At 39.0% G+C, this 25,665-nt stretch overlaps 1 protein-coding gene across 8 annotated transcripts in view; it reads left to right on the forward strand.

The window, feature by feature from the left end:
- The window catches only part of KLHL32 (kelch like family member 32), a 137,919-nt gene that overhangs the window by 102,569 nt on the left and 9,685 nt on the right, over positions 1-25,665 (forward strand). For 5 of the 8 annotated variants that reach the window (XM_054722052.1, XM_054722056.1, XM_054722053.1 and 2 more), the window contains 4 exons: positions 3,037-3,763; positions 16,624-16,682; positions 19,967-20,159; positions 22,155-22,249. In XM_054722052.1, the coding sequence (XP_054578027.1) occupies positions 3,037-3,763; positions 16,624-16,682; positions 19,967-20,159; positions 22,155-22,249 (1,074 nt within the window). Of the gene's footprint in view, positions 1-3,036; positions 3,764-16,623; positions 16,683-19,966; positions 20,160-22,154; positions 22,250-25,665 lie in introns of those variants that run through there. The other 3 variants (XM_054722057.1, XM_054722058.1, XM_054722059.1) reach the window with 2 other exon arrangements.

The raw sequence follows: 25,665 nt of genomic DNA on the forward strand, positions 1-25,665 counted from the left end.
GTTTATAAATAAAACTATGTCCAGGTGAGATTGTTTCGAAGCTGGGGGCAGAATAGTTCATCGTAATTCATATTTACCTTTGATCTGGAGAAAAGATAAACCCAAGTATGAATGACTTGTGTAGTCTGAAACTATTTAAAAATGATAGTGTGAAAATTATACAAAATCTGTGAGAAGTTAGAAATATTGGCAAGAAATAAGATTCAAGATTATCCCAGAAAATGCAAACTAAATGTATGTGAACAAAGTATTCTATTAATACACAGTAATTGGGGAATTTGAGCATGGAAAGCATCTTGATACCTGTGTACATGTGATGTAGCAGTAGATAGAAAACCAGAATTTAGTCAGTAATAGATGAAGGTGGCCACTTTCCATTGCCAATTTGATTCATGAGAGAGTTTCATAAAGCAGAGAGCCTAGTTGTGGCTGGTGTACTTCTTCTGACACCGTAAGTGATACTGTTTGGTAGAAAAATAAAGGTAAACCAGAGAGTGTTAAGAGATGGGCTGGAAGATCAATTATGGTATAGGGAGAACTGGTTTATGAGGAAAGAGAAAAATAATTAGATGGGCAGCACTGTGCTGTAAAAAGGGACTATGGAGAAATGGGTATTTGTCTAATGTTTCTCCAGTGCTGTTTCCCGTAGCATCCACATGAAAGATGCAAAAACATTGGGGTATAAGAAATTTGTTACAAAGCAAAGCAATATCAGCTGGAATTAGTCTGTTATATTAGGAGCAATATTAAATATTAAGTTTTAGAAAATTTAACCTGGTGCATGAGAAAATACTTTGAGTGGGATGACTTTATCACTGGCAACTTTTGAAAGCTCTGTGGGCAAAGAATAGGAAGTCATTTACTAAGTTGTTGAATTATCTTCTCAGGGAAATAATTGGAACCCCATCCCTTGAAACTTCTAAAATGATGGTGGAGAAAATCCAGGATGCTGCCTGTGGGAAAGTCTCCACTTCTGGCGGAGACCTTTTGATGAGTGGCCTTTTTCTTCTGCAATCTCTTTGATTATTGCTGCTGTTACCATACACAGATTTTTTTTAATGAAGTTTCTATCTTACTTAAATTAAAAATGCCAGTATCTAGACACACAGCTACAGAGTGTCACTCATCTGCCCTCCATGATGTCTGCCTCCTTGGCCTTGGCAGGTTACCTGCACCGAGTGACATTCTCTTGCCACTTCTCCAAATTACAGAACTCATTAAAAGATGCATTTCAGTGCCTATTGAAAGCGAATTCACTTCCTACATTCTCTTCATTCAGAAAGCTAAAGAGATAAGCCCAAAATATGTGTTGCCTTTTGGAGCCATTTGTCAAATGGACACAGAAACTCAGGAAGTCTGAAATCATCTAGTGCTTTGGAGAGTTTAGTGATCCTTGTTACCAGGGCAGAAAGCAAATAAAACAAAATAAAATTATTCAGTATTCTAATTCATTACTTTACTTCTTTAAAAAATTGATTTCAGAGAGGAAAGGACAGGGAGAGAGAGACAGAAACATCAATGATGAGGGAGAATATTTGATGGGCTGCCTCCTGCATGCCCCCTACTCAGGATCTAGCCTACAACCTGGGCCTGTGCCCTAACTGGGAATTGAACCTTGACCTCTGATTCATAGGTTGACATGCAACCACTGAGCAACACCAGCTGGGCCATTACTTTACTTTTTCATGCTGTTCCTTCAGATCCACATTTGTATTGCCTGGGAGATTGAGTTTAATATAGGTGCTGCACAGAATTGTTCATATCAAATATGTTGACTGGAGATATTAAATATACTTCTTTATGCTAGTGTGTGGACAAGTTTGCCAAACTTAAATATTAAGTCACATTAATTAAATTTCTTCAGGTGCTCCATAACATGAATTAGTGTTTTGTTGATGATATTTTCTAAACTGTTGTTCAGTTTTGTTATTTATGGCTTAATGCACCTACTTTAAGACATTCTTTTTATCTGTAGCCAAAAGTTCTTACAACTTTTTTTCCTGAAAGTGATCTGGGCCTAAATAAAAAGGTTTGGATTACATTGTGCTACGTTGTTCATAATACAAAGATAATCTCTTCTATATTCTGTTTCTGGGGGAAAGGATCTAACAAATTGCCAGTATCTTACATGAGCAAATAACAACTGTCTTGAAGATGAAAACTAATTGACAAAAAAAATTAAATTGATAGATTTCAATCTTCCTTTTTCTTCTCTTGCTTCCTGACTGATATACTAACCAAAGGGCAGGGGGGAAAGTCCTTTTCCTTTCTAAATCATTCTACTAGTGTCATATTGATTTTCTCTCAAGTATACCCGGTGGTCTCGGATGATCACATATTTTCTTACATTACTTATATTGATACAGCACCTTGACTCCTGGGCTGACATATATTGCTTGAGCTGTGATGACACCACTCACCATTGACATCTCTTGGGGGTGGGGTGTACCAGGCCTCTTATGCATGAAATGTAAGGGGACAGGCTGTCTCACAACAGTATTTTTATTCTTTGAGAAGTGATTGCCAGGTATTGCCCGGCTGGTTTGGCTCAGTGGTTGAACATCAACCTATGAACCAGGAGATCATGTTCGATTCCCAGTCAGGGCACATGCCCGGGTTGCAGGCTCGATCCCCAGTGGGAGACAGCCAATCAATGATTGTCCCTCATCATTGATGTTTCCATCTCTACCTTTCCTTTGTCCCTTCCTCCCTGAAATCAATAAAAATATTTTCTAAAATAAAAAAAAATGATTATTGTTCACTCTAAGTGATAGCTTAAGGTCCCCATCACTGTTGCTTAACATTGTTTCTAACACCTACAACCATGTCTTGAGTTCTTTCATGTTCTGTTTTGTGGGGGTAGGGGGCTGCTGATGCAGGGGCGGGGGGGGATTCTCAACAGGTATCAAAATATGATTTGTAAGAAAAAAAATGTTAAGTGTCTGAAAGAATACCCAGTAGCCTTCTATATGCCCTTGTTTAGGCTCTCTTTTTCACCTTTGTATTGCCCTCTCCCCTCCCCTCCCTCTGTTTCAGCTAGCCGTGAGGTGGTTGGAACACAACTGCCATTACCAGTACATGGATGAGCTCCTGCAGTATATCCGCTTTGGCCTGATGGATGTGGACACTCTCCATACAGTTGCCCTGTCCCACCCCCTCGTCCAGGCAAGTGAGACTGCAACGGCTCTTGTCAATGAGGCCCTGGAATACCACCAGAGCATCTATGCGCAGCCCGTGTGGCAGACCCGCAGGACCAAACCAAGGTTCCAGTCAGACACCCTGTACATCATTGGTGGGAAAAAGCGCGAGGTCTGTAAAGTCAAGGAACTTCGGTACTTCAATCCTGTTGATCAGGAGAATGCTCTCATAGCTGCCATTGCCAACTGGAGTGAGCTGGCCCCCATGCCCGTGGGAAGGAGCCACCACTGTGTGGCAGTCATGGGGGACTTCCTGTTTGTGGCAGGAGGGGAGGTGGAGCACGCCACTGGCCGGACGTGTGCTGTGAGGACCGCCTGTCGCTATGACCCCCGCAGTAATTCCTGGGCAGAGATAGCACCCATGAAAAACTGTCGGGAGCATTTTGTGCTGGGTGCCATGGATGAATACCTCTATGCGGTTGGGGGCAGAAATGAGCTGCGCCAGGTTCTGCCTACAGTTGAGAGATATTGTCCCAAGAAGAACAAGTGGACTTTTGTGCAGTCCTTTGACAGATCCCTTTCATGTCACGCTGGCTACGTGGCGGATGGTCTTCTCTGGATATCAGGTAGAAAATACCTCATATGTTGGATTTATCAAAAAACACTTCCATTGTGGGATAAATTTAAAAGTCAAGCTTTGGTGGTGTGGCCATATATAATTGAATGAATGAGCCAGAACTGCCATTTTGGCTAATTAACATTCATTGATTGAGTACCTACTCTATAAAGAACTATGACTTTCTGAGTGATTAGTGGAGTAAAAATTTAAGATGGAAATTAACAGACCATCACACCTCTTTTTTGACCAAACCTTCTGTTGTTTAGATTGTCAGCTTTTGATATTCATGGATTGTATTGCACACCTTTGCTTTTACCTTTACTCTGGGCTGCCTGACTATGAGTCTTTCATCAAAGCCAGGGCAGGCAAAATAAAAGCCCAGTAAACCCATTTTGATGGGTATAGCAATGGGTATCCAGGTAAGAGGATTGCTGTGCATTGAGGGATTGAAACTATTGGCTAAAATAATGTTTTATATTACCTATGTAGTGACTTGTGTCATCCTAATCCTTCATTCCTAATTAGTCTTCATTCTTTCTGATCATTTAGGAGGCATTATTATTTTAGTTTCCTTTTTTCATCATTTTCTTAAAAGCCTTTTGATTATGAAAAAAATAGAGAGGCTAGTATAATGAACTTCATGTACCCATAACCCTAGCTCCAGCAATTATTCACTGGCTTCCACTCTTGTTTCATCCACACCCACATACTTCTTCAAACTCCCCAGGGCTGCCTTTTCACTTGTGCAGAAGGAGTCTGCGGGGCATAAGTATTAACATCCCATTATCAACCTGTGTTTCCAGTTCTATTATTGAAAAGACCTAAAATGTTCTCCTTTGAAATGTTTGCCTACTGGGGAAGAAAGTTGTATCTTCTCTTAGTTGGAGGATACTCAAGCACTTAAGCCCTGACTTGATGTTAAACAACTCAAATAGAACTTGTTGAATTTCTATGTCAAGGTCAAAGAGGAAAATCAAATACTGTAAGTCCTCAATAAATGACATCAATAGGGTCTGTGACTTTAAGCAAAATGACATATAAGGAAACCTATTTTATCATAGGTGACTGATATAAACAAGAGTTAAGTTCCTATGGCATCTCATCAACATTCTAACAAAATGACATTGAACGAAATGATGTTATTTGAGGACCTGCTGTACTAAGAGTAATTCTGAGATGTTTGCAGGTAGAAGAAACACTCATTTTTAAGTACACCTGTGAATGCTTCTCAGCTTCCTTCAACAATCTTCCCTAGTTGTTTAACATCTGCTCTGACAGCATTCACCCTTGCATTTAAACTAAATTTGTTTGGACTCTGCCCATTTTCCTTCCGCTGTCTTCAGTAACTAAGGAGAAAGCCACAGTCTTGCTTTTCATGGGTAATGCCTCAGTTATTTTCGATTTACCAATTTTCTTTGAAGAACCTAGCTCATGTCAGGGCTTAAGTGCTTGGTAATAAATGAATGAAGCTGAGATTATGACTAAAGAAGAGGATAATGAGGTGGACCCAATAATTACCGCTCCCATATACCAAATAAACATTAGATATAAGTGTACATGTTAGTATATATAGATATATTTCAATAAAACCCTCATCTGGTGATTTGTTCCTTTCTCTTTAAGTATAAATAGTTAAGAAAATAACTACCAGGGCTATAACCCTTTGCTGAAGAAACTTCAAAGTTGGCTATAAATAAGTCTTTGGTATAGAAAGAACAGATCCCTATTTGACTTGGATAACAAAACAATGATGAATTTATGAACTTAATGTAATTTATATTTTCTTCCAATTTATATTCCTTCCATTGACTCATTTAGTTTTCATATGTTGTTAATGTACTGCATTCCTACATTAACATCCTCTGAATTTTGCATGAATTTCTCACAAATAGTTTTATAAATATTCTTTTTTTTTTTTTTTACTACAAAACTAGCTTTTTAAAAAAATGCTGGAGTTTTCCTTACATAGTCTTAAGGATATAACTACTTAGTACTTTCTTTAGTGAAGCCTTAAAAGGGCACTGAAGCTTACCTTAGACAGGCTAGATCTATCACCTGGTATCAAGCTGACTTCTACTTCAATATGAGTCCATATATTTCCTTTTCCATTTTATTAAATGCATCAACTTATTACAGACCTTATTGCTATATCACTTTGTTTTTCCCTACTGTAAAAATAAATACATTTTCTTTGTTCTTTTTTTTTTTTTTTTGACACTAATGTACGCTGCCTGTGTTAACCATACTTAATGAAAACAATCACAATTTTCTCAGGTTTGTTTCTCCCTACTGTGTACTTGAGATGAAAAACCCACTTCCCTGTGTATAGTGCAGTACTTTTAATTGGAAAGAGGAGGAAATCACCAGTGACATTTCTAATACCTTAAGTTGGCTGCCTCTTTTCTCAAGCCCAGCTTATAATAAATTGTGAATCTAACCATGGATAGGGAGGGCGGGCAACAAGATTTGCTAATGGGCCCCTTTTTAAAAAGACAGATATATTTCACCCTGACTACCACTGATTTCGAAGGGTTACCCTGATTTATTGGAGCAGATGAAACTATTTGAGGCTATTCCTTATCCTTTACTAAATAATCAATTATTTCCAATTTAATTGATGGGGGATTGGGTCATTGACATTCTTCTGGCATTTTGAAAGCTTTGCCTGAGGTAGAGGTAGTAAGGATTATAGAATGTGGATTTAGGCCTTATTTTTGTGCCAGAGAACACAAAATGAATGTTCTTCGGAGACTCATAATTTTCAGTGTGCCCTGTTTCTCCTCAAACCCCCTTCCCTTCCTCTGTTCGTTTTGGGGTCAGGACACCTTGAACACCTTTTCATGGTTTTTAAAGTGAGACAAGGAGAGATGAATTCAGAAAATCAGGCTGTATGGATATGCCCATTAGCATTCGATTTAGGATATTAGAGATAGTCATATTTTACAGGCTCCTATAGTATTTGACATTGTGACCCAATTCACAAATGCTGCACATCATTTCTACTTGAAATTCACAATACCGAAATAAAATAAGAATTAAATATCCTCCAGTTGTGCTTTGAAAAGTCTGCTCTCCATTGTAAGGTATCGCCTATGAAGTACTAAAAAGATTCTTTTGTGTGTGTGTGTGAGTGAAAGTTAATCCTGAATTCATCTTGCAGAACAACTTACCTTTTCATTTTTGTCAAAAAGCATCAGGATAATGGGAAGCTAATGACAAAATCAGTGCTTTAAAACTATAAAAATAAGACAAAGGCTACTGCACTTACCCAAATGCAATGTTTAGTGCTTTCTTGTTCCTTTGGTGAATGCTGCATTCTTATTAAGTCTAATGCTGGCTCATAGATAAATAAAACTAATTCAGCAAACATACTTCCGGCCCTTTAGGAGCTGACAGTCAAAGATTTTTGCAGATATTTCATTAATGAGAGAACAGTTGTTAAAGCTTTAACTCTCTAGAAGATATGTGTAGTTTTATTTTGATTAAATTTAGATGAAGCTTGCATTGCCCCATTTTAAATAACTTTAATTTATTCAAACCTACTAAAGGGGCTTTGGCTTTTCTAGTATTCATTAAAATTAGAACAATGTAAATTTTCATTAACATTATTTTAACACCATAGCTTTAGCCTTAGTCTATCTGTGCAAATACTGTGCTTGCATCTAAAAAATTATATACGAAATATTGGGAACTAACAGATGGCATGGCAGAGGCTGGATTGTGGTGCACTGAGGTCACAGACTAGGGTCACCCACATGAAACTTGCTCCACTTCTTACCAACCAGGAGATGCTGAGCAAGGTTCCTAGGCTCATTAAGTCTTATTCGGGCTAGTGCTGAAGGGACAAAGGAGAGGAAGACATAGGTCTTATGCTGGGGCTCTTGGTATAGCAGAGGGAACAGACTTTTAAAAGATAATTATAGTATAGCATATGCTCTGTGTGAGGGTAGAAGTCTTTCGTAGGTACAGAAATAGTGCAAAGCAGGGAGGAATTAGTGCAAAGGGCATGAGAGATTTCAAAAAATTTTGTAGCACCTTTCGCCTAACTAGGCCTCTGGCCCATTGGCTACTTCCTACTTACTCATGAACCCTCCTGTCCTCATGCTAGGGCTTCATGGTCCAATCATTTCAATAATTCTCTTGCACCCTGGCAAGCACAGTGTTAGACAAATTCAGTGGTCCACTTTGTCTGTGTCTGTGACTGGGCAGCAAGCCCCGTGGGAGGAGCCAGTTAACAGGAGCTCCCCAAGACCTCTCTCCACTCTCCATTAGCGTCCTCACTTCCCTCAAAACCCTCCCCTCAGACTCAGAGAGGGGATCTTGCATTCTGTGTCTCAGAGCAAATGTAAGCGAGGAGGTTCTCACAGCAAATCTAGTGAGATACAAAGAGGTGGTGGAGAGTGTGAGGAGACAGATGGGCAAGAGATGCTCTGGAAAGGGGACAAGGGCAGAAGGTTGGGAAACACTACTGAGGAGGATGCAGAGGCGGGGAACTAAGGATGTTACAGAAGGGCAGGTGAGTGGCATCCACTACTACAGGTCCAAAATATCTCCTCCGCATTTCTCAGTCAGGAACTACTTGGTAATTTCAGTGAAAGCCATGTCAGGGGAGTGGAGAAGGTTGAAACTAGAATGCAATGCTAGAAATTGGAGGCTAGAATGCAGTAAAAGGAAAGTGAGGAAGTGAAAACTGCATTCTAGCTTCCACTGCATTCTAGATTCCACTTTAGACTAAACCTCACTTCCTGTATCTGATCTCACCAGACAACTTTCTGATCATTATGCTCCCGCATTATGTGCTGTTTCTAGGTACACACATATTTCTTCTGTCCATGTGACAGCACATTTTTTTCATTGTAAATTAATAAATAGCATTTTGGCTTTAAGAAGAAAAAAGAGGGTAGGAAGGAAAGAAAAGGAAGTAAGTTTGGCTGAGAAAAGAGAGAGTAGCCAGAGGAGGAAATCCAGGGTCAAAGGAGGGATTTTTTTTTTTTTTTTTTTTTTTTTAAGGATGGCAACTCGGTTTGCAAATATCTGTCCTATTTTTTGGCCATGCTCAGCAGAGAACTGTAGAAGGCAGATCCTTGGATTCAATCATGATGGATGGTTTTTAGGCTGGGAATACCTCAAGGATACTATTGGAAGAAGGTCAGCATGCTGGGATTCCAGTTAGGTGAGTGTCAAGGGCTTAAGGTTTGCTTGAGGGAGAACCAGGTGTGGCCGAGGGAGTGAGCACAGAAGACAGAGTCTGTTTGCTGCCCCTAGAGGTGGCTCCCACAAGATGAAGTCACCTGCCTGGTAGAGGTTTGGAGCTTGATCACTTGGCCTGTCCACTTACAGGTTCCTCGCGAACTGGAATGTCCACTAAGATTAAAATCTTTGTTGCTTCATTTTAGCAAGCAGCTGCCCTGGCAGTTACTTTTTCTCCTCTTTTTTCACTGCTGCCCCAACCTTTACTACTCCCCATCTGAAAGAGATTTAAACCAAACCACTGCAATATACAGACCATGTATCATAGAATTGTACACTTGAAACCTATATAATTTTATTAGCCAGTGTCACCCCAATAAATTTTATTAAAAATAAATATAAAAAGCCCTAGTTGGTTTGGTTCAGTAGATAGAGCATGGGCCTGCAGATGGAAGGGTCCCAGGTTTGATTCCAGTCAAGGGCACATGCCCAGGTTGTGGGCTCAATCCCCTGTAAGGGACATGCAGGAGGCAGCTGATCAGTGATTCTCTCTCACCATTGATGTTTCTATCTCTCTCTCCCTCTCCCTTCCTCTCTGAAATCAATAAAAATATATATTAAAAAATAAATAATTATAAAAATAAAAATATTTTTAAAAAACCCCACTACAGTACTGAGCTAAGATGGAAGCCAAATAATCAGATTACCTACTTTCTCCAAAATAATTAACAAAGCTTACATCCTCATTTGCTCCCCTGAAGAAATAGCACTTTGTTTACCCTCAGATTGCTGCTCAGAGAATGAGGCTTAAAGTAGTTAAATGATTTCTCAGATCACATAGTTAGTATTTTACAAATTTGATTTTGTGCTTTTGGCTTCTGAAAACCATGTTTTCCCCATGAAACCACACAAACTAGTTGTTTATCACTACAACAAAGATCTCAAAACATGCCCACATGTTCAGAAGAACTTCCATATGACATGATACACTGGAGAATAGTCAAACCTGGAGAGTTGTTTAGGATCAACAATCATTTGATTATCTTTTATGGTTTAACTGACCGTCTTTCACAGGACACAGAACGGAGCCACATAACGTCTTCCTTTCTGTGGTTCTGTAGTTCAGTTTCTAAACCATAAATGTAACACAAAGTTAAAAAGAAATTTAGTGATAACATGGAGCTAACTCTAAACTGCATTTGGTTTAGATTAGAACATTGTTTTCTGCAAGGATTACATGTTATATACAATACTAGAGGCCCAGTGCATGAAGTTCATGCACAGGTAGGGTCCCTAAGGCCTGGCCGGCAATCAGGGCCAATCAGGTTCCCCGCCCCCTCCTTCCCTCACTCCCTCAGCACCCTGCCACCACCACTGGTCGCTTGCCATGTTCTTCCCCCTAGTGGTCAGCGCACATCATAGCGAGCAATTGAACTCCCAGTTTCCTGGTCGAACTCCTGAGGGGACAATTTGCATATTAGCCTTTTATTATATAGGATAGTCATCCAGTGGCCTTTAAAATTGTTAGTTTAGTTAATTAGGAAAAAAATGTCTAACCCATTGACTCCAGAATTCCTCTCAAGGAGAGAAAAGAGAAAAGCCTTTGGTTAGTTGATCCATTTGTGTCTATCTAGATGAACCTAGAAAAAGAAGGTAGAATAGTGAGCTAAATTCCTCTACCTATGAATATGGGAAATAAGTCATTTTCTTTCTTCCTAAGAGGAGAGAAGGTTAAAGCTTCATCACAGAAATGGGGGTGACTGAATAATTGGTTAATGGCAGGAGGGTGATAAAAGATCCAGCAAGAACACAGCTAAGCCAGGACAACAGAGACAAGCAGAGGTGACCTTCAGAGGTTAACCCTCCTAGGAACATGCAGAAATCTTTGGAGGCAGGATTTCAGCTTTCTATAAAATGAGGACTGGGAGAGGGAATTTTATTAAGATTTTGAAGGGCAGCTGACATCTGCATTGTGGTAGATTTTACCCTTGTTTATCATTTCACTAATTTAAAATAGCACATTTGGCATACTTTACATATTTTGGGTCACAAGTTTATATCTGTTCACTCTAGGTAACATAAATACAATTCATTTTCAGCTGCATCAACCCTTCCTTTATAGTTTGTAAATTTGAGACTTTCTTTGCAGATTTTGAGTATATTAATTAGCCATCCATTTGTGTGGTTTGCTCAAGTGTGACAGAAATAATATGGATACTAGTTTTAATTTAATGCATGGATTAAGTATACTTCTACTCACGATGCTAATTTAGTAGAATGATTCTTGGCTTTAATTGTTTATGTAGCATTATAAACACTCCAAAAATATGGCCAGTCTAATCTGTAAAATAGGTAATAAAAAGCTTATTTTTGCATTTATTGCAAATATTCCCATGATGTCCCTTTTATCAAGGACTAATAATGAGTTTGTCTCTATAAAAAATGATTAATATGAACTCACACCTAATACCAGGTCATTCTTTTGATAATTAGACTGTAAGTGTGAAGTTTTAGTCTTTTGAGAACTAGAGTGATTTTACAGAGGAGATGTTTAAACTATTGAAGGAAACAACCTTTGATATCCTTATAAGCCAGCCAGTAATTCTGGTTATTAGAAAAAAAAAGTTATAAGCAATCTATTTCATAATACAAAATTAATTCATTATTAATTCAGTATTCCATACTTAGTTATTTTTTCAATTAGTTATTTGTACCTTTTATGAAATTTATGTAAACCAACTAGTACAGAATTGTAATAAACTTCCCTTTATGGATTGCCTCTATACCGTGCACTATAGCTCATCTGAAACCAGTGAGAGACCTCATCATCTCCGCGTTGATTATAAGGAACCTGAGTTTGGCTGTGTTAAATGGTCCCCCCAAGAACAGAGTCATAAAGGAGCCTGTTGATAGCACAGCCTGTCCAGAAACTCTCCCCCTCGACTAGCGTGAAGCTGGGCACTGCAGGCCTCCAGCAGACTCGCAGAGAACCTGAGATGGTTTTCCACCATCTTGAACTGGCCAGCAGAATTCCAGCTTGGAGCATCTCCCCTGAGGGCATGGGCACATTGGGTTTTTTTGCATCACGTGTACTGGTGTTGTACTAGTGTGGGACTCTGTCAACAGAGGTATTTTCTGTCCTTGAAAAAAAAATTAGCCGAGCTCCCAGACTTGACCTACCTTGACCACCAAATATTGAAAGTTGTTTTTTCTAAACACATGATTTTATAGACTCCACTAGCGTTGACCAGCTGCTGCTCTTGAGCAGAGTGGATTTTGGGAGTCGGTGAATTCTCAGTAGTGCAGACAAAGATTGCTTGTTTGGCAGTCACCTGTCATCCTCTCTCCGGCACGCATTCATCCATTTGTCACAACACTTTGTAGGGAGGTGAACAGGGAAGCTTAAGAAAAATGCTTTCCTCTTGTCTTGATGATAGAAAGCATTGCTCACTGCTGGTAGCATGGTGGTAACTTTTCATTCCTTCTGGCAGTTTTTAAAGACTTATTTGACTTTGGGGGAACCTGCTGTATATCTTTAAGTCACAGTGCAAAAAAGTATAAGACAGGGTCGTTCATTTTCAATTTTGGTGGAAAGTCTTCACTTTGACGGTGGCACTTCAAAGTTAGGGAAAACTTGGCTTTAAAAATGGATGCTGATACGAAATGGCATATTTAATGACAGATGTATCTATAGAAAGCTGTTAAGATGCAGATTATTCCCCCCTGGGGTGGGGGAGGGAGATCAAAACTGCCAATCTATAAAATATACTCGATGGCCTGGAATCTATCTTTGCAAGCCTTTGATTGCAGGGGACAGTGGAGCAGCATGTGGCATCACAACCCAGAGCAGACAAATCAGCTTGATGACTTTCAAAGCCAGGAACACCGCTGCAGGCAAGGGTACTCCCGTCTGGGAGAAATTAAAACATATAGCGACTGTTATTAATTCCATATCTATTTTTGTATAGTCAAATCTGTATGCAAATCCTTAGCACCTCATTTCAGCAGATGAATCTGAAAGTGAGGAGTGTTATGTGAAGGGAATGTAATGACCAAGCTCTGCCGATGAGTAACACTGCCAGAGACATGTGGATGGAGAACATGGGGGCTTTTTAAAAAACGTATGTTTTGTACTGAGAAGAAGTTGTTTTTATTTATGTGCTCATTTGTAAATTATTTCATAGGGAATCACAATAAAACCAATTTCTAAGCTTTTTCCCCTGCAGTCCTGACTTGGCAAAAGTTACAGCACTCGGTTTTTAGGCACCTCCTGTGGTTTAACATTCGAGAAGTAATCAACCAAATAACTAACTAGGACTTCTGTCTCTACTCCCAGCTAGTAACCCAATATCTCATTTCTAAACATTGTCATGTGAGTGAAAATTTGTATGTAAGGGTAAGGAATCTAATTACTGAGTGCAGATTTTAATGCAGCTGATGCATCTGTGGAAGACAGTAAATAATAATTCTGAAGAGGGTGAAGATAAACTGTGTGCCCTGCTTGGGAGAGAGGATGTAATAGCTACATTCTAATCCACTGGTGGTGCATTTAATCTATAATGGGCAGAGTTTGGTACATATAGTAGTGTAAATATTTTCAAATAGTGTCATAAACAGATAGTTTACTGCAGTAGATATTAATTCTGTCCCATATTTCTAAAACAAGTAGGTAAACCATCAGAGTTTTGAAATAGTGGGTGGGAGCTTTACCCTCTGTTCCCTCTCATTTGGAGAAATGATTGTAGGTGAGCTGGCTATTAATCTGGCGGTTATGGCCCAGATCGAAACTTGGCAATCATTTTAATACTGAAGACTTGTGAGGTCTCAATAGGTTTGATTATTCTTGTGTAGAAAGAATTATTGGACATTCAGTTTTTAATCAGATAAGAAAAGGAAGGTTGGGAGGAAAAAGCAAACATACCGCTGTATTTATTTTGCAATACATTTTCACTCCATGTAGGCACTTCAGCTTCAGCTTTCTCAAGTGTGTTTTCTTTTCATTTTTAAAATGAGACATTCAATGAGAAACACAAAAAAGACTTTTTTTGAGGGCAGGAAGCTCATTTCTCTCTGTTATTTGCATTTCCTCCTTGGACAAATCTTTCATTGAGCTTAAAAAGTGGGTTGCAAGCTTCAGAGAGAATTACAAAAATAAAAAGCCCTCCAGTTAATAATAGCCACGGTCAATTACATGAAAGATGTAAAATCCTTCCTAGAGTTGAATGAGAGAGTAATGACTGACCTGGACAGGTTCCCTCCCCTTCATGTATCCATTGGTATTAATTGATTATTTCAGCGCAGTTGAGGGCTATGTACTAACCCTCTGCATTCTGGTTGACTTGACACCTGCCCATGGAGTTGATGGTGGTGACCTATGCAAAGTATCTGAACCTTCAAAGCAAAAGTTATAATGGACAAAGTAAAATAGACAAGGAAGCCTTTACTTAAGACTATTGCCCTAGTGGAGAGAGACCAGAAAGCAGTCTGAAATCAACTCCTCTGAAAAACAAGAGGCAAGAGGGTTTTTAAGCAGAGGGGTGAACTAGTGGGAAGAGTACTGAAGGACTTTGGAGGAAGGTTGATCAATGTGATCTGTTGAGCACATTCAGTTATCCCTGAGTTGGTAAATGTTTTTCTCTGTATTTGGGACATTTGTGTTTGCTGATGGGCATCCACCAAAGTTAGGCTCCTACCCTCCATAGGAAATGGGAGACAGGGGCATTGTCGGCCTTGATGATTACATTTCAACGGGATAACTCCAGATCTTGGAGGAAGATATTCCTCAGTCCAAAACTTGCAAGAAGCTTCTTAAATGACTTACATCTTACCAAGACAGAGAATGAATTTATAATTAAAAGTTTTCTAAAGTACGTGCTCCATGAAAAGGGAAGTTAGGGGCCTAGAGGCAGGAAGAAGCCTGTGTATAGTCAAGCTGACCGGGGTAAGGCTGTCTCGGACAGTTATTGGAACAGTACTCATTAAAAAAAAGTTATCTTTATTGTTGAAAGTATTACAGATGTCCCCTTTTTTCCCCATTGACCCCCTCCCCCTTGCTCCCACCGCCCCCTCCCCCCAGACCTTTACCACACTATTATATGTGTCCATGGTTTATGCATATATGCATATAAATTATTTGGTTAATCTCTTCCCGCCCTTCTCCCCACTTCCCTATCTATTTCATGCTTCCATGTCTCTGGATCTTTCAAAAAAATTCAATAGGAAACTTTTTAGTCTAGCTCAACTTTAGATATTTATTGCAAAAGTAGCTGCTTCTTTGTGATACTTATTAAAATAAGGATGTCAATTTAGCTAAAAACAAGTATCTAGTAATATGTGTGAGGCAATATTTTTAAAGATAGAATTGGAGGGGGGAACTTATATGTCTGTTATTACCTAACATTTGATATCATATTGTTTTCTTTTTGCTGTTTTATTTTTTAGCTTTTCCATTTAATGGTAAAAATTAAAGTAGAATTAAGTATTTCTGTTTTTTATAGGGCTCAATGTATACCACAAACATGAAAAGAAGTATGAGAAATTTAGCTAAACGTGTAATGATTTTTTTAGTTGTTCTTGATTAAGAAGAAGGTTTCACGTGTGTTTTTTTTTTATCTAAGCAGTTTTCAAGAGGGATGAAAAAAAAGTTGAGGACAGCAGCAACTGTGCTCTAGAAGTATGCTGTCCAGTATGGTAGCCATTAGCCACTTGTAGCTTACTGAGCGCTTGAAATGTGGCTAATCTGGATTGAGATATGCTATGTCAAATATACATTTTGAAGGCTTAATATGAAAAAAAATCTCAATATTTTTACATTAATATCATGTTGAAAAGATAATATTTTGGCTATTTTTAATGAAATGAAATTTATATTTGGTTTAATTTCACTGTTTTTACTTTTAATGTGGCTACTAGAAAAGTTAAAATTGCATATGTGACTCACATTTGTGAGTCTTGTTATATTCTCTTGGATAGCATTGGTTCTAGACTTCTTTTTTAAAATATGTTTTCATTGATTTGAGAGAGAGGAAGAGAGAGAGAAGAGAGAGAGAGAGAAACATTGATCAGCTGCTTCCTGCATGCCCCCCACTGGGGATCCAGCCTGCAACCAGGGCATGTGCCCTGACAGGGATTGAACCAGTGACCTCTTGGTACATAGGACAACACTCAAGCAACTGAGCCACACTGGCCACAGCTATATTTCTTTTTATAAGTAATGTCTTTTCTTAGATTCTTCTAAAGAGATATGAGGATATCACTGTGTTAGTATATAGAAGGCTAGAGATGTAAAACTGTCAATTTAGCTAAAGACAAGAATTTTCTATAGAACTATGTTCCTGGCACAAATTGCAGAGATTTGTCTGTGTGCTGTATTCACTCCCACTCCCTCTCTATTCATTTCCCCTCATTCTGGCCATGTTGAGCAGCTTGCCAGAATTGGGGATCTCTTGCTAATCTCTGCATACTTGCTGCTTGCTCTCAACTGGATTGCTTCTGAAATGTTTCTTGAAAATGAAACTGCTTCAAAATAAGCTTCTTACTTATGTCATAGGTTCACCATAAGGGTATACAAACAGATTCTCAACAGTAGCTAATTTTTCTTTAATTGTATCTCATTCTTATGTTGGAACATCCTATTTCTTATTCATGAAAGCTCTAACACGTGTTAATCCATTACAGGTGGAGTAACTAACACCGCACAGTATCAGAATAGACTAATGGTGTATGAACCTAACCAGGTAAGAATCCTATAAGAAGAGCTCATTACCTTAATTAAAATGAATTTTAAAAGATGTCTACAGTAATTAGTAGTTGGAATGCCAAGTCTACAAACACACACATGCATCTTAAACCTGTATAGAAAAGGAAGCATCTGGATAAACTGCTTTTTGCTTTTTTTTTTCTCTCATAAAGTTTCAGCTCCTTCAGTTTTATTCTATACAACATGCTTAACTCTTTTAGAGTTTTGCCCAATGTAGAAAAAAGGGGAAGATATTTCCATTATCTCAAGTAGCTGTTCATATTCAGAGGCATCCAAAGAAAGGATTTAGATTGTCCTGTTGCTATGTCCTTTTAGAAGGCATGTCATGGGCAATGGGGGTGGGCTTGCTTATGGTTTCATTATTCCAAAATAAAATAATGACTTTAATTTAACTCAGTATAGCCAAAATGTCCTAGAACAGGGTCTAGGACATGTCCAAAGTAGAAGTGGCTGAAGAGTTTGTTTTTCATCTGATAACTGGGGCCTGAACTGAAAGCATTATGGTGGCGCCTGATCCTCCTTCTGCCACTTCTCATGCACACATAACATCTCCCCTCCCCCCAAAAAGAACTATTTTTATTCTCTTTTCTTCTACCAAAATATCTATGACTTTAGCAAATATGTGCTGAAACTTGCTATTTCTATGATTTTGGTCATGTCAATATTTTTCATGATGATGACAATATTCCAAATGATTTAACCTGGGGATTTAATATTTGTCTGCTGGAAATACTGGAACATGAAACAACAGGTTGGCATTGGCTGTCCAGTTTGGGATTAGCCATCAAATGTATGTCCAAAGTGACCTCAATCTATTTGGAATCTTTTTATTTTAACAATTACTTAATTCTGAATTTAACGAAGGTATTTCTGTCTTTGCAAGTGTGTTTCCTGATGTCATTAGAAGCTGTAGATTTCAGAGACCACATGTCCATGGGCCAGATGTCTCAAGAGGGATCATTAATTGCAGTTGCTTGAGTTCAGTGCACACGTGGTTAAAGAGGAAGAAGGTGTTAACATTTCTCAAATGACTTCTGTCTCATGTTTGTACACACATGCTCTTTTTAAAAATTCTGCTGGCATATTGTTTACAGTGGGTCCTGGCAAACATCACATCTGCTTGCATCTTGCTCAGAATCTCAATAACGCTATCATTCAGCCCCGGTGCTTATTTCACTGCTAGGCCTTTGTGGAGAGTCGATAATGCCTGCCATCTGCCACAGAGCACATCGCTACCTGCCAACAGGCAGGCTGGGGTGACCTCTGCTTCCCCAGCACTGATTAGTATTCACGTGCTAGCTTATTAGGAATGACCCCACCAGGCCTCTCTGCTTCCTTGCCTTTGCAGTGGTTGTCGGCTCACCTGGCAGGCACGGCAGTGAAGGAGGCTAAAGACGTAATCAGGGGATGCAGGCAGGCTTTGCAAACCAGATGGAGTCCACAGTCCTATGGCAGGGGACCGGACTGCTAATGCAGACGCCAATTTCTAATATTACACAGGGTTGCCTCATAGAAAGCATCCTAAGGAAAGTATCATCAGAGTTTTGAGGTAAACCCACTCCCCTGTAATGTATTAAAGATATTTATTAGTGGAATACCTGAAAGCAAGGTTTGACTGTTTTATTAAAGAAGACATTTAATTGGAAGGAGATTCTTAGTATGGCATGTTTAAAAAGGAGAAGCAGTCCTAGCCGGTTTGGCTCAGCAGATAGAGCAGTGGCCTGCAGACCAAAGGGTCCCAGGTTCAATTCCGTCAAGGTCATGTACCTTGGTTGCAGGCTGCTCCCTGGCCTGGGTGCTGGTCAGGGCTCATGCAAGAGGCAACCCATCGACATGTTTCTCTGTCTTTCCCTCTCTCTTCCACTCTCCCTAAAAAATCAATGAAAAAATATCATCGGGTGAGGATTAAAAACAGCAAAAAAGGAGGAACAGATAAATGCAAGCCTTTCAAATTGTACAAACCACTTTCATTTTTTTTAGTGTATCTTTAAAAGAGAAATTAGAAATAAGCTAATACATATACCTTTAGTTAATACCCAATATTATACAAAACATTTTCTTCTTCTTCCTTTACAGCTTCGTGAACTATTGAAATTCTATGTATTCTAAACATCATATGGTTTTTTTTCTGGTCAAAATCCAAATTTTTCTTGGCAAAAAGGAACCTGGGTTGTTCCTGTATGTTTTGTGTTTATGCAGAAAGAAAAATGGTTATGTTTACTTACCTGTCCATTCCTTAGTTGAGATATAAAATTAGTCATATTTTATTTTCATCTAATTTTATATTATATTTTAAACAGGAGCCTTATTGTAAGAGGTATTGAGCATATCTTTCTTATTATTAAGAGTAACCCAGAACCAAATATTGCCTAAAATCATCAGATAAAACTTGGCCATCTACAAAAACCAATACATGCCTAGAAATAACTTTTCTCAGTTGGACAGAAAATGTGATTGTAAATACATTAAAGGAAGCTGATAAAAAGCAATTCATTGCTGAACCAAATCTTAGCTCTTTCATTGATCTCAAGAGTTTAATCTTAGAAGAACAGCAAAGCCACCCTCACCCTAACTTAGGTAGGGGCTGGGGGTAGTCAGTGATTAACACAATACTTTTTTAAAAGTGGATGTTTATTGGATATTTATTATGTGTGAGGCATTGTTCTAAATGCTTTGTGTGTGATAGCTCATTTCACCTCCACAACAGGCTTGGCAGGTGGCTATTATTACCCCAATGGGGAGGCACCATTGAGGGCATAACCAATGATAGAGGTTCAGGTGTTTTGCACTGAGCTGCTGTTTTTTGCAAATGAGGAAATAGGCACAGAGGGGTCAAGTAAATTGTTCAAGGTTACACACAGATTATAAAGTCAGGTATTCTAGGTCCAGAGCCTGTTTCTTAATCATCACACCACCTTAGTCAGTATACTTAGCCTTGCACTTTCACTCTCAGGTAATTTGCATAAGTAAATTCTCTCAATTTCTATATTTTCATATCCTTCCCTTACAAATGAGAAATGCCCTATGAAATGCAACCCAAACAAGAGGAAATGCCTGATGTGATTTGAAAAATAGAGCTGGAATATGTGGGTGTCTCTGCCCTTGTTCTCAGGGAAGAAGCCCATTCCTTTCAAAGTATATGAACAACATTTAAACAGAAGGTGATTGACAAACATTAGGTCCCCACTGCTAATGAGGCACAGCGGTTCTCTGCCAGGAAGTTCTGCTATTAACAGAATTCACCTGAATTTCTTTTTCCAGAATAAGTGGATAAGCCGCAGCCCCATGCTGCAGAGAAGGGTCTACCACTCCATGGCTGCAGTCCATAGGAAGCTCTACGTCCTTGGAGGCAATGACCTGGACTACAATAACGACCGGATCCTGGTGCGGCATATAGATTCCTACAACATAGACACCGACCAATGGACGCGCTGTAACTTCAACCTGTTGACTGGCAAGTACCTTTGTTAAGTAAATCAGGAAAAGCCAAGATTCAAGAAGCTTCCTCTCTAAATACTGAGTACACGGCAATAGAACAACTTGCTTTTATTAACTAGAAAGGTGCACATTCTTTATCTCATAAAACTTTACCCCGTCAGGTGGCTGAGCATCTAGTTTGGCCTTTGTGTGTGCCCCCGTGTGGCTAAGAGGCATGTCAAGTTCATTACTGTCAATATATTCACATAGGAACTGGACTACAAATAGGAGGAACCAGGTGCGGAAAGAGTTAATGACTCTTTACAGAAGCAAATCATTCTTTACTTCTCATTACTTTTAGTCGTCATTTCTTTTTTTTTTCTTTTTTCTTTTTTTTTTTTTGCTTTTACACTGCCGCTGTAATGCATTTTGTATTTCATATAGCGTGCATGTCAAAACAAAACAGTCATTCATGCTCAGGGGTACATCCTTCCCAATGGCATCAGTTCCTACTCCACAAGCAGACACTGAGGAGACCTCCTGGTTAGGAGTAACTTAGCGAGAGGCGGGATGGCCGGAGTTGGAGTGACCATCTGCATCGATGCACTCTGGTGTCAGAGTGAGGAGAGAAGTCAGGAAAGCTTGCAGGGCACAGTTGCAAGTTGGGAGTCTCTCCATGAGTCCTCATGTCTTCTAAGTTCAGGAGAATGGTTTTCATTATTTGTCACTGTTGAATATTGTTTCTGGCTGTTTTCTCCTAAAGATTAAACCTTTTGAGCAGTTCTGAGCTTAGGGGTTTGGCAGCATTTCTGGGCACACACAGCACAGCCATCCCAGCCTTACCACAGGGCAGCACGAGGTATGGGCCAGTCCTTATCCCGAAAGGGAATGAAAGGGAAGCGGTGAACAGCTTACCCCTGACATTTCTTTATGGAGTTGAACACTATTTCTCCCTTGTCAGCTGCGTCATTAACAACCACAGGTGACCAGATCCCTTCCAGGCTGCTCTGCTAATAGGAAAATCACAGACTCAGAATGGTGGGCAGACTAGTGCTTGGAGACGATTTAATATGCCGAGTGGGCCCTCGGCCACCTGCTGCTGCTGGGGAAACACCATTGAGGGCATAGCCAGTGGGAGAGGTTCAAGTATTTTGCATTGAGCTGCTGTTTTTTTTTTTTGTTTTTTTAAAGAAAACTGATTTTTAAGGCCCACCTACCAGTACTTAATTCTGGTCTAAGTTGCTGTAGAGGTGCCTGAGCCCTTGGTCCCTGGATCTGTCTGCTATAGGATCCAGCTTATTTATTACCCGAGTCAATCCTGTGTCAGCCCATCAATAAAAGAGACTGTCTCACTCTTTGATGGCCTCAAGGGAAGAATATGTGGTAGTGAGTTATTCTGTCTTCTTTTTTAAATGGGGAAGGGACCTTTCATCATTTTGGCATGTCAGTATCTAGGGACTATCCTGGCTGGTCTCAGCTCACGAACTTTAATGTAGTCTTAAAGCTGTTGTGTATGTAAAGAGAGGGAGGGTAGTAACTTTGCCTTTTTTGTCATTTGTCTTCATTTTGGGGCACGCTAGGGGCATGGCTCTGTTTTATTGGTTTCTTGGGGTTGCAGCTTTGGGGTTGCAGCTGTTACTTTACAAATGTAAGCACTTGCCTTAAAAGCATTTGTAGTACAAGAGGTTTCTTGCATTTCTAAAATATACCTTTTTTTCTGCTACTGTAAATGTATGGCATGTAACAATATGAAACTCTTAGTTCTCAATGGCTTATTATTACTGTATTTTATGCTGTTTTTACTAACTTGGCTAACCAGTGTTATGACCTGGTTCTGATCCGACACAAATTCATTTGCTGAGAAATGGTGCTTAATTTCTCCCTCCGAGTAGTGGGAGGCAGCGATCAGTTGCTGCAGAAATCCTGTGGAGTAGACAAGTCCACCACAGGGCAAATTGTATCTCTCAGTGGCAAAGGGGTTAATTAAAACATGCAAGGAAAGGGATTTATTTATTTATTTTCTTTACTTTAGGCCAAAATGAATCTGGAGTTGCTGTCCATAATGAGAGGATCTATTTAGTTGGTGGATATTCGATTTGGACAAATGAGCCTCTGGCTTGTATCCAGGTGAGTGGTAGAAGTTCCTTTTGAAGTTTGTTCAAGCGGTTCAGGGAGGTTATTTTTTGCTGCTACTGAAGGAAGAGATATTTACACGTAGAAAGGGGCTTGAGCTCCCATTGTGCAGCTAGTTCAGCCACTAAACCTCATCCAGCATCCCAAAAATGGAACATAAGAAAGAGCCCTACTAAAAATGGAGATGAAAACTTTGAAAATCTAGACATTTATGAAATAGTACTTTCACACCCCAAAACTTCACAAATTTCTTTCTACTCCACTTTCTTATTTTCTATATCGTAATTTGTTCATTTCCATAAATGCCACCTACAAAGGTGTTCTATCTTCCTGAAGAGTGAGAAGTAGGGGGTTATGACTGGTCTGATGGGGGCAACCTTTGCCCCAAAGAATGGTCTTGGCAGGTCAGCATGTGAACAGCCCAGTCTGGGCAAGTTGCCAGCTAGCCTGTTGAGAACAGCAGTAGCTTTTGTTGATATACGTATTCAAGTATTATTATTATTTATTTATTTTTTACAATTTGTATCTTAGTTGTTTTTCTATTTTACATATTCTCTGATATCATATTGTCACGTATTAGCCCTGACCTTTTTCCTGATCTCCATAAAAAATACATCCTTATAACTACTCATATTATCTAATATATTTGTGGGAAGATTTTTAAAAATATCTTTATTGATTTCTAGAGAGAGAAGAGGGGAGAGAGAGAGATATCTATGTGAGAGGGAAACATCAATTGGCTGCCTTCTGCACCCTCCCCACTGGGGACCGAGCCAAAACCCCGGCATGTGCTCTGACTGGGAATTGAACTGGCATCTGATTGTGACTGAAGAAGAAATTTATATATTTTTTTAAAAAAAATTTAAAGAAACTTTATTTGTCTTAAGTTTTCACAATGTATTCTTCTCTTGATTTGTCTTGCCAGAGGTTTTTCTGGGGACTTGAACATACTTCTAGTATTGATATAGATAAAAATTAGCAAGGGTAGCATAGATATGAATACAGTAGTTCCCCTCTTATCCAAATTTTGCTTTTTGCTGTCTGTTACTCATGGTCAACCATAGTTGAAAATATTACATGGGAAATTCCAGAAATAAGCAATTTATAAGTTTGAAAGTGCACACTGTTCTGCATAGTGTGATGAAATCTCTGACCCGTTCCATCTGCCCAGGACTAGAATCATCCCTTTGTCCAGCATACCCACACTGTACCATATACGGCTCTCCTTTCTTCAGTCACTCAGTGGCCAGCTTGGTTATCTGAGCCACTGTCGTGGTATCTCAGTGCTTGTGTTCAAGTAATCCTTATTTTACTTAATAATGGCCTGAAAGTGCAAGGGTACTGATGCTGGTATTTTAGATATTCCAAAGAGAAGATGTAAAGTGTATATATTTATAGGAAGAAACAGTATATATAGGGTCTGGTACTATCCACAGTTTCAGACATCAGTGGAGGTCTTGGAATGTATCCGCATGGATAGGGGGGACTACTGTAACATAATTAACAAACTTTTCTGAGTGGATCAAACAATTAGTGAGGGTAGTTTTCTTTTTTTTCTGTTTGAGATATAATTGATATTTAATATTCTATTAATTTAAAGTGTACAACGGAAAAAGAGAAAATACTTGCAAATTATATTTTTTGAGGAACTGTCATGATTTCTGGAGTGGCTGCGTCAGTTGATACCAAGAGTGCACAAAGGTTCCCATATCTCCACATTTTCATGAATACTTACCTCTTGTCTTTTTTATGAAAGCCATTATTTTTAACTTTATTGTTGAAAGTATTACCAATGTCTCCCCTTTTTTGACCCTCTTCACCCTGCTCCTGCCCCCTCCCCAGGCCTTCCCCACAATAAGGTTTGAGATGACATCTTATTGTGTGTGGTTTTGATTTGCATTTCCCTGATGATTAGTGATGTTGAGCACCTTTTCATGAACCTGTTGGGCATTTGTTATGTCTTCTTTGGAAAAAATATTTATTCAATCCTGTGCTCATTTTTTCAATCAGATTATCTTTTTTGTTTTCTTGATGAGTTTTATGAGATCTTTATATTTTTTTGGTTATTAACTGCCTATCAAACATATGATTTGCAAGTATTTTTTCTCATTCTGTAGGTTGCCTTTTCATGATCTTTAAATACTTGAGGGAGACCAGCTACCTTTTTAAGGTTTCTGAAAAGGGGACCTTGCATGTGAATTTAGGAAGTTGGCAGAGGATGGAGAGGATAAGGCTTCATGAAGGATAAACCTTGGAAGATGGACAGGGTACATTGATTGTTTGGAGTTTTTACAACTGAATTGTACGAACCCTTTATATGTTTTGGTTATTAACCCTTCTCAGATATACGATTTGCAAGTATTTTTTCCCATTTGATAGGTTGCATTTTCATTTTTTTTTTAATGCTTTCCTTTGCTGTGCATAAGCCTTTTAGGTTGATATAGTCCCACTTGTTTATTTCTGCTTTTGCTGCCTTTGCTTTTGGTGTCAAATACAAAAAGAATCATTGCCAAGACCAATGTCAATAAATTTACCTCTGTGTTTTTCTTCTAATTTTATGGTCTCAGGACATATGTTCAAGTCTTCTATCAATTTTGAGTTGATTTTTGTGTATGGTATAAAATTGGGCTCCAGTTTCATTCTTTTTAAAAATATATATATTTTTATTGATTTCAGAGAGGAAGGGAGAGAGAGAGAGAGATAGAAACATCAATGATGAGAGAGAATCATTGATTGGCTGTCTCCTGCATGCCCCCCACTGGGGATCGAGCCCGCAACCCGGGCATATGCCCTTGACTGGAATCAAAGCCAGGACCCTTCAGTCTGCAGGCCGATGCTCTATCCACTGAGCCAAACCAGCCAGGGCTCCAGTTTCATTCTTTTGCATTTGGTTTTCTAGTTATCCGAGCACCATTTATTGAAGAGACTATCCTTTCCCTCATTGTATGTTCTTGGCTTCTTTGTCAAAAATTAGTTGACTATATATACATGGGTTCATTCTGTTCCATTGATCTATGTCTTCCCCCCACCTCAAATCAGTGTTTTATTTACTGTAGTTTGAAATCAGAGTGTGTGATGCCTCCTGCTTTACTCACTTTCTCATGATTGCTTTGCCTATTTTTTTTTTCCGTGTGTGTGTGGTTCCATATGAATTTTGGGATTTTTTTTTTCCTGTGAAATTGGAACATTGATAAGGATCACATTGCTTTTATTTTTTTCCCTTAGGAAATTTCCAAAAGACTGTTCTTTTTCTCATTTTTTTAATTGAATTTATTGGGGTGACACTGGTTAAGAAAATGATCAAAGTTTCAGGTGCACAATTCCATAACACATCATCTGTGCATTGTATTGTGTTCACCACCAGAAATCAAGTCTCTTTCCATCTCCATTTATCCCCCCTATACCTTCCT

Source organism: Eptesicus fuscus, chromosome 10 (assembly GCF_027574615.1).
Source record: "Eptesicus fuscus isolate TK198812 chromosome 10, DD_ASM_mEF_20220401, whole genome shotgun sequence".
NCBI lineage: Eukaryota > Metazoa > Chordata > Mammalia > Chiroptera > Vespertilionidae > Eptesicus > Eptesicus fuscus.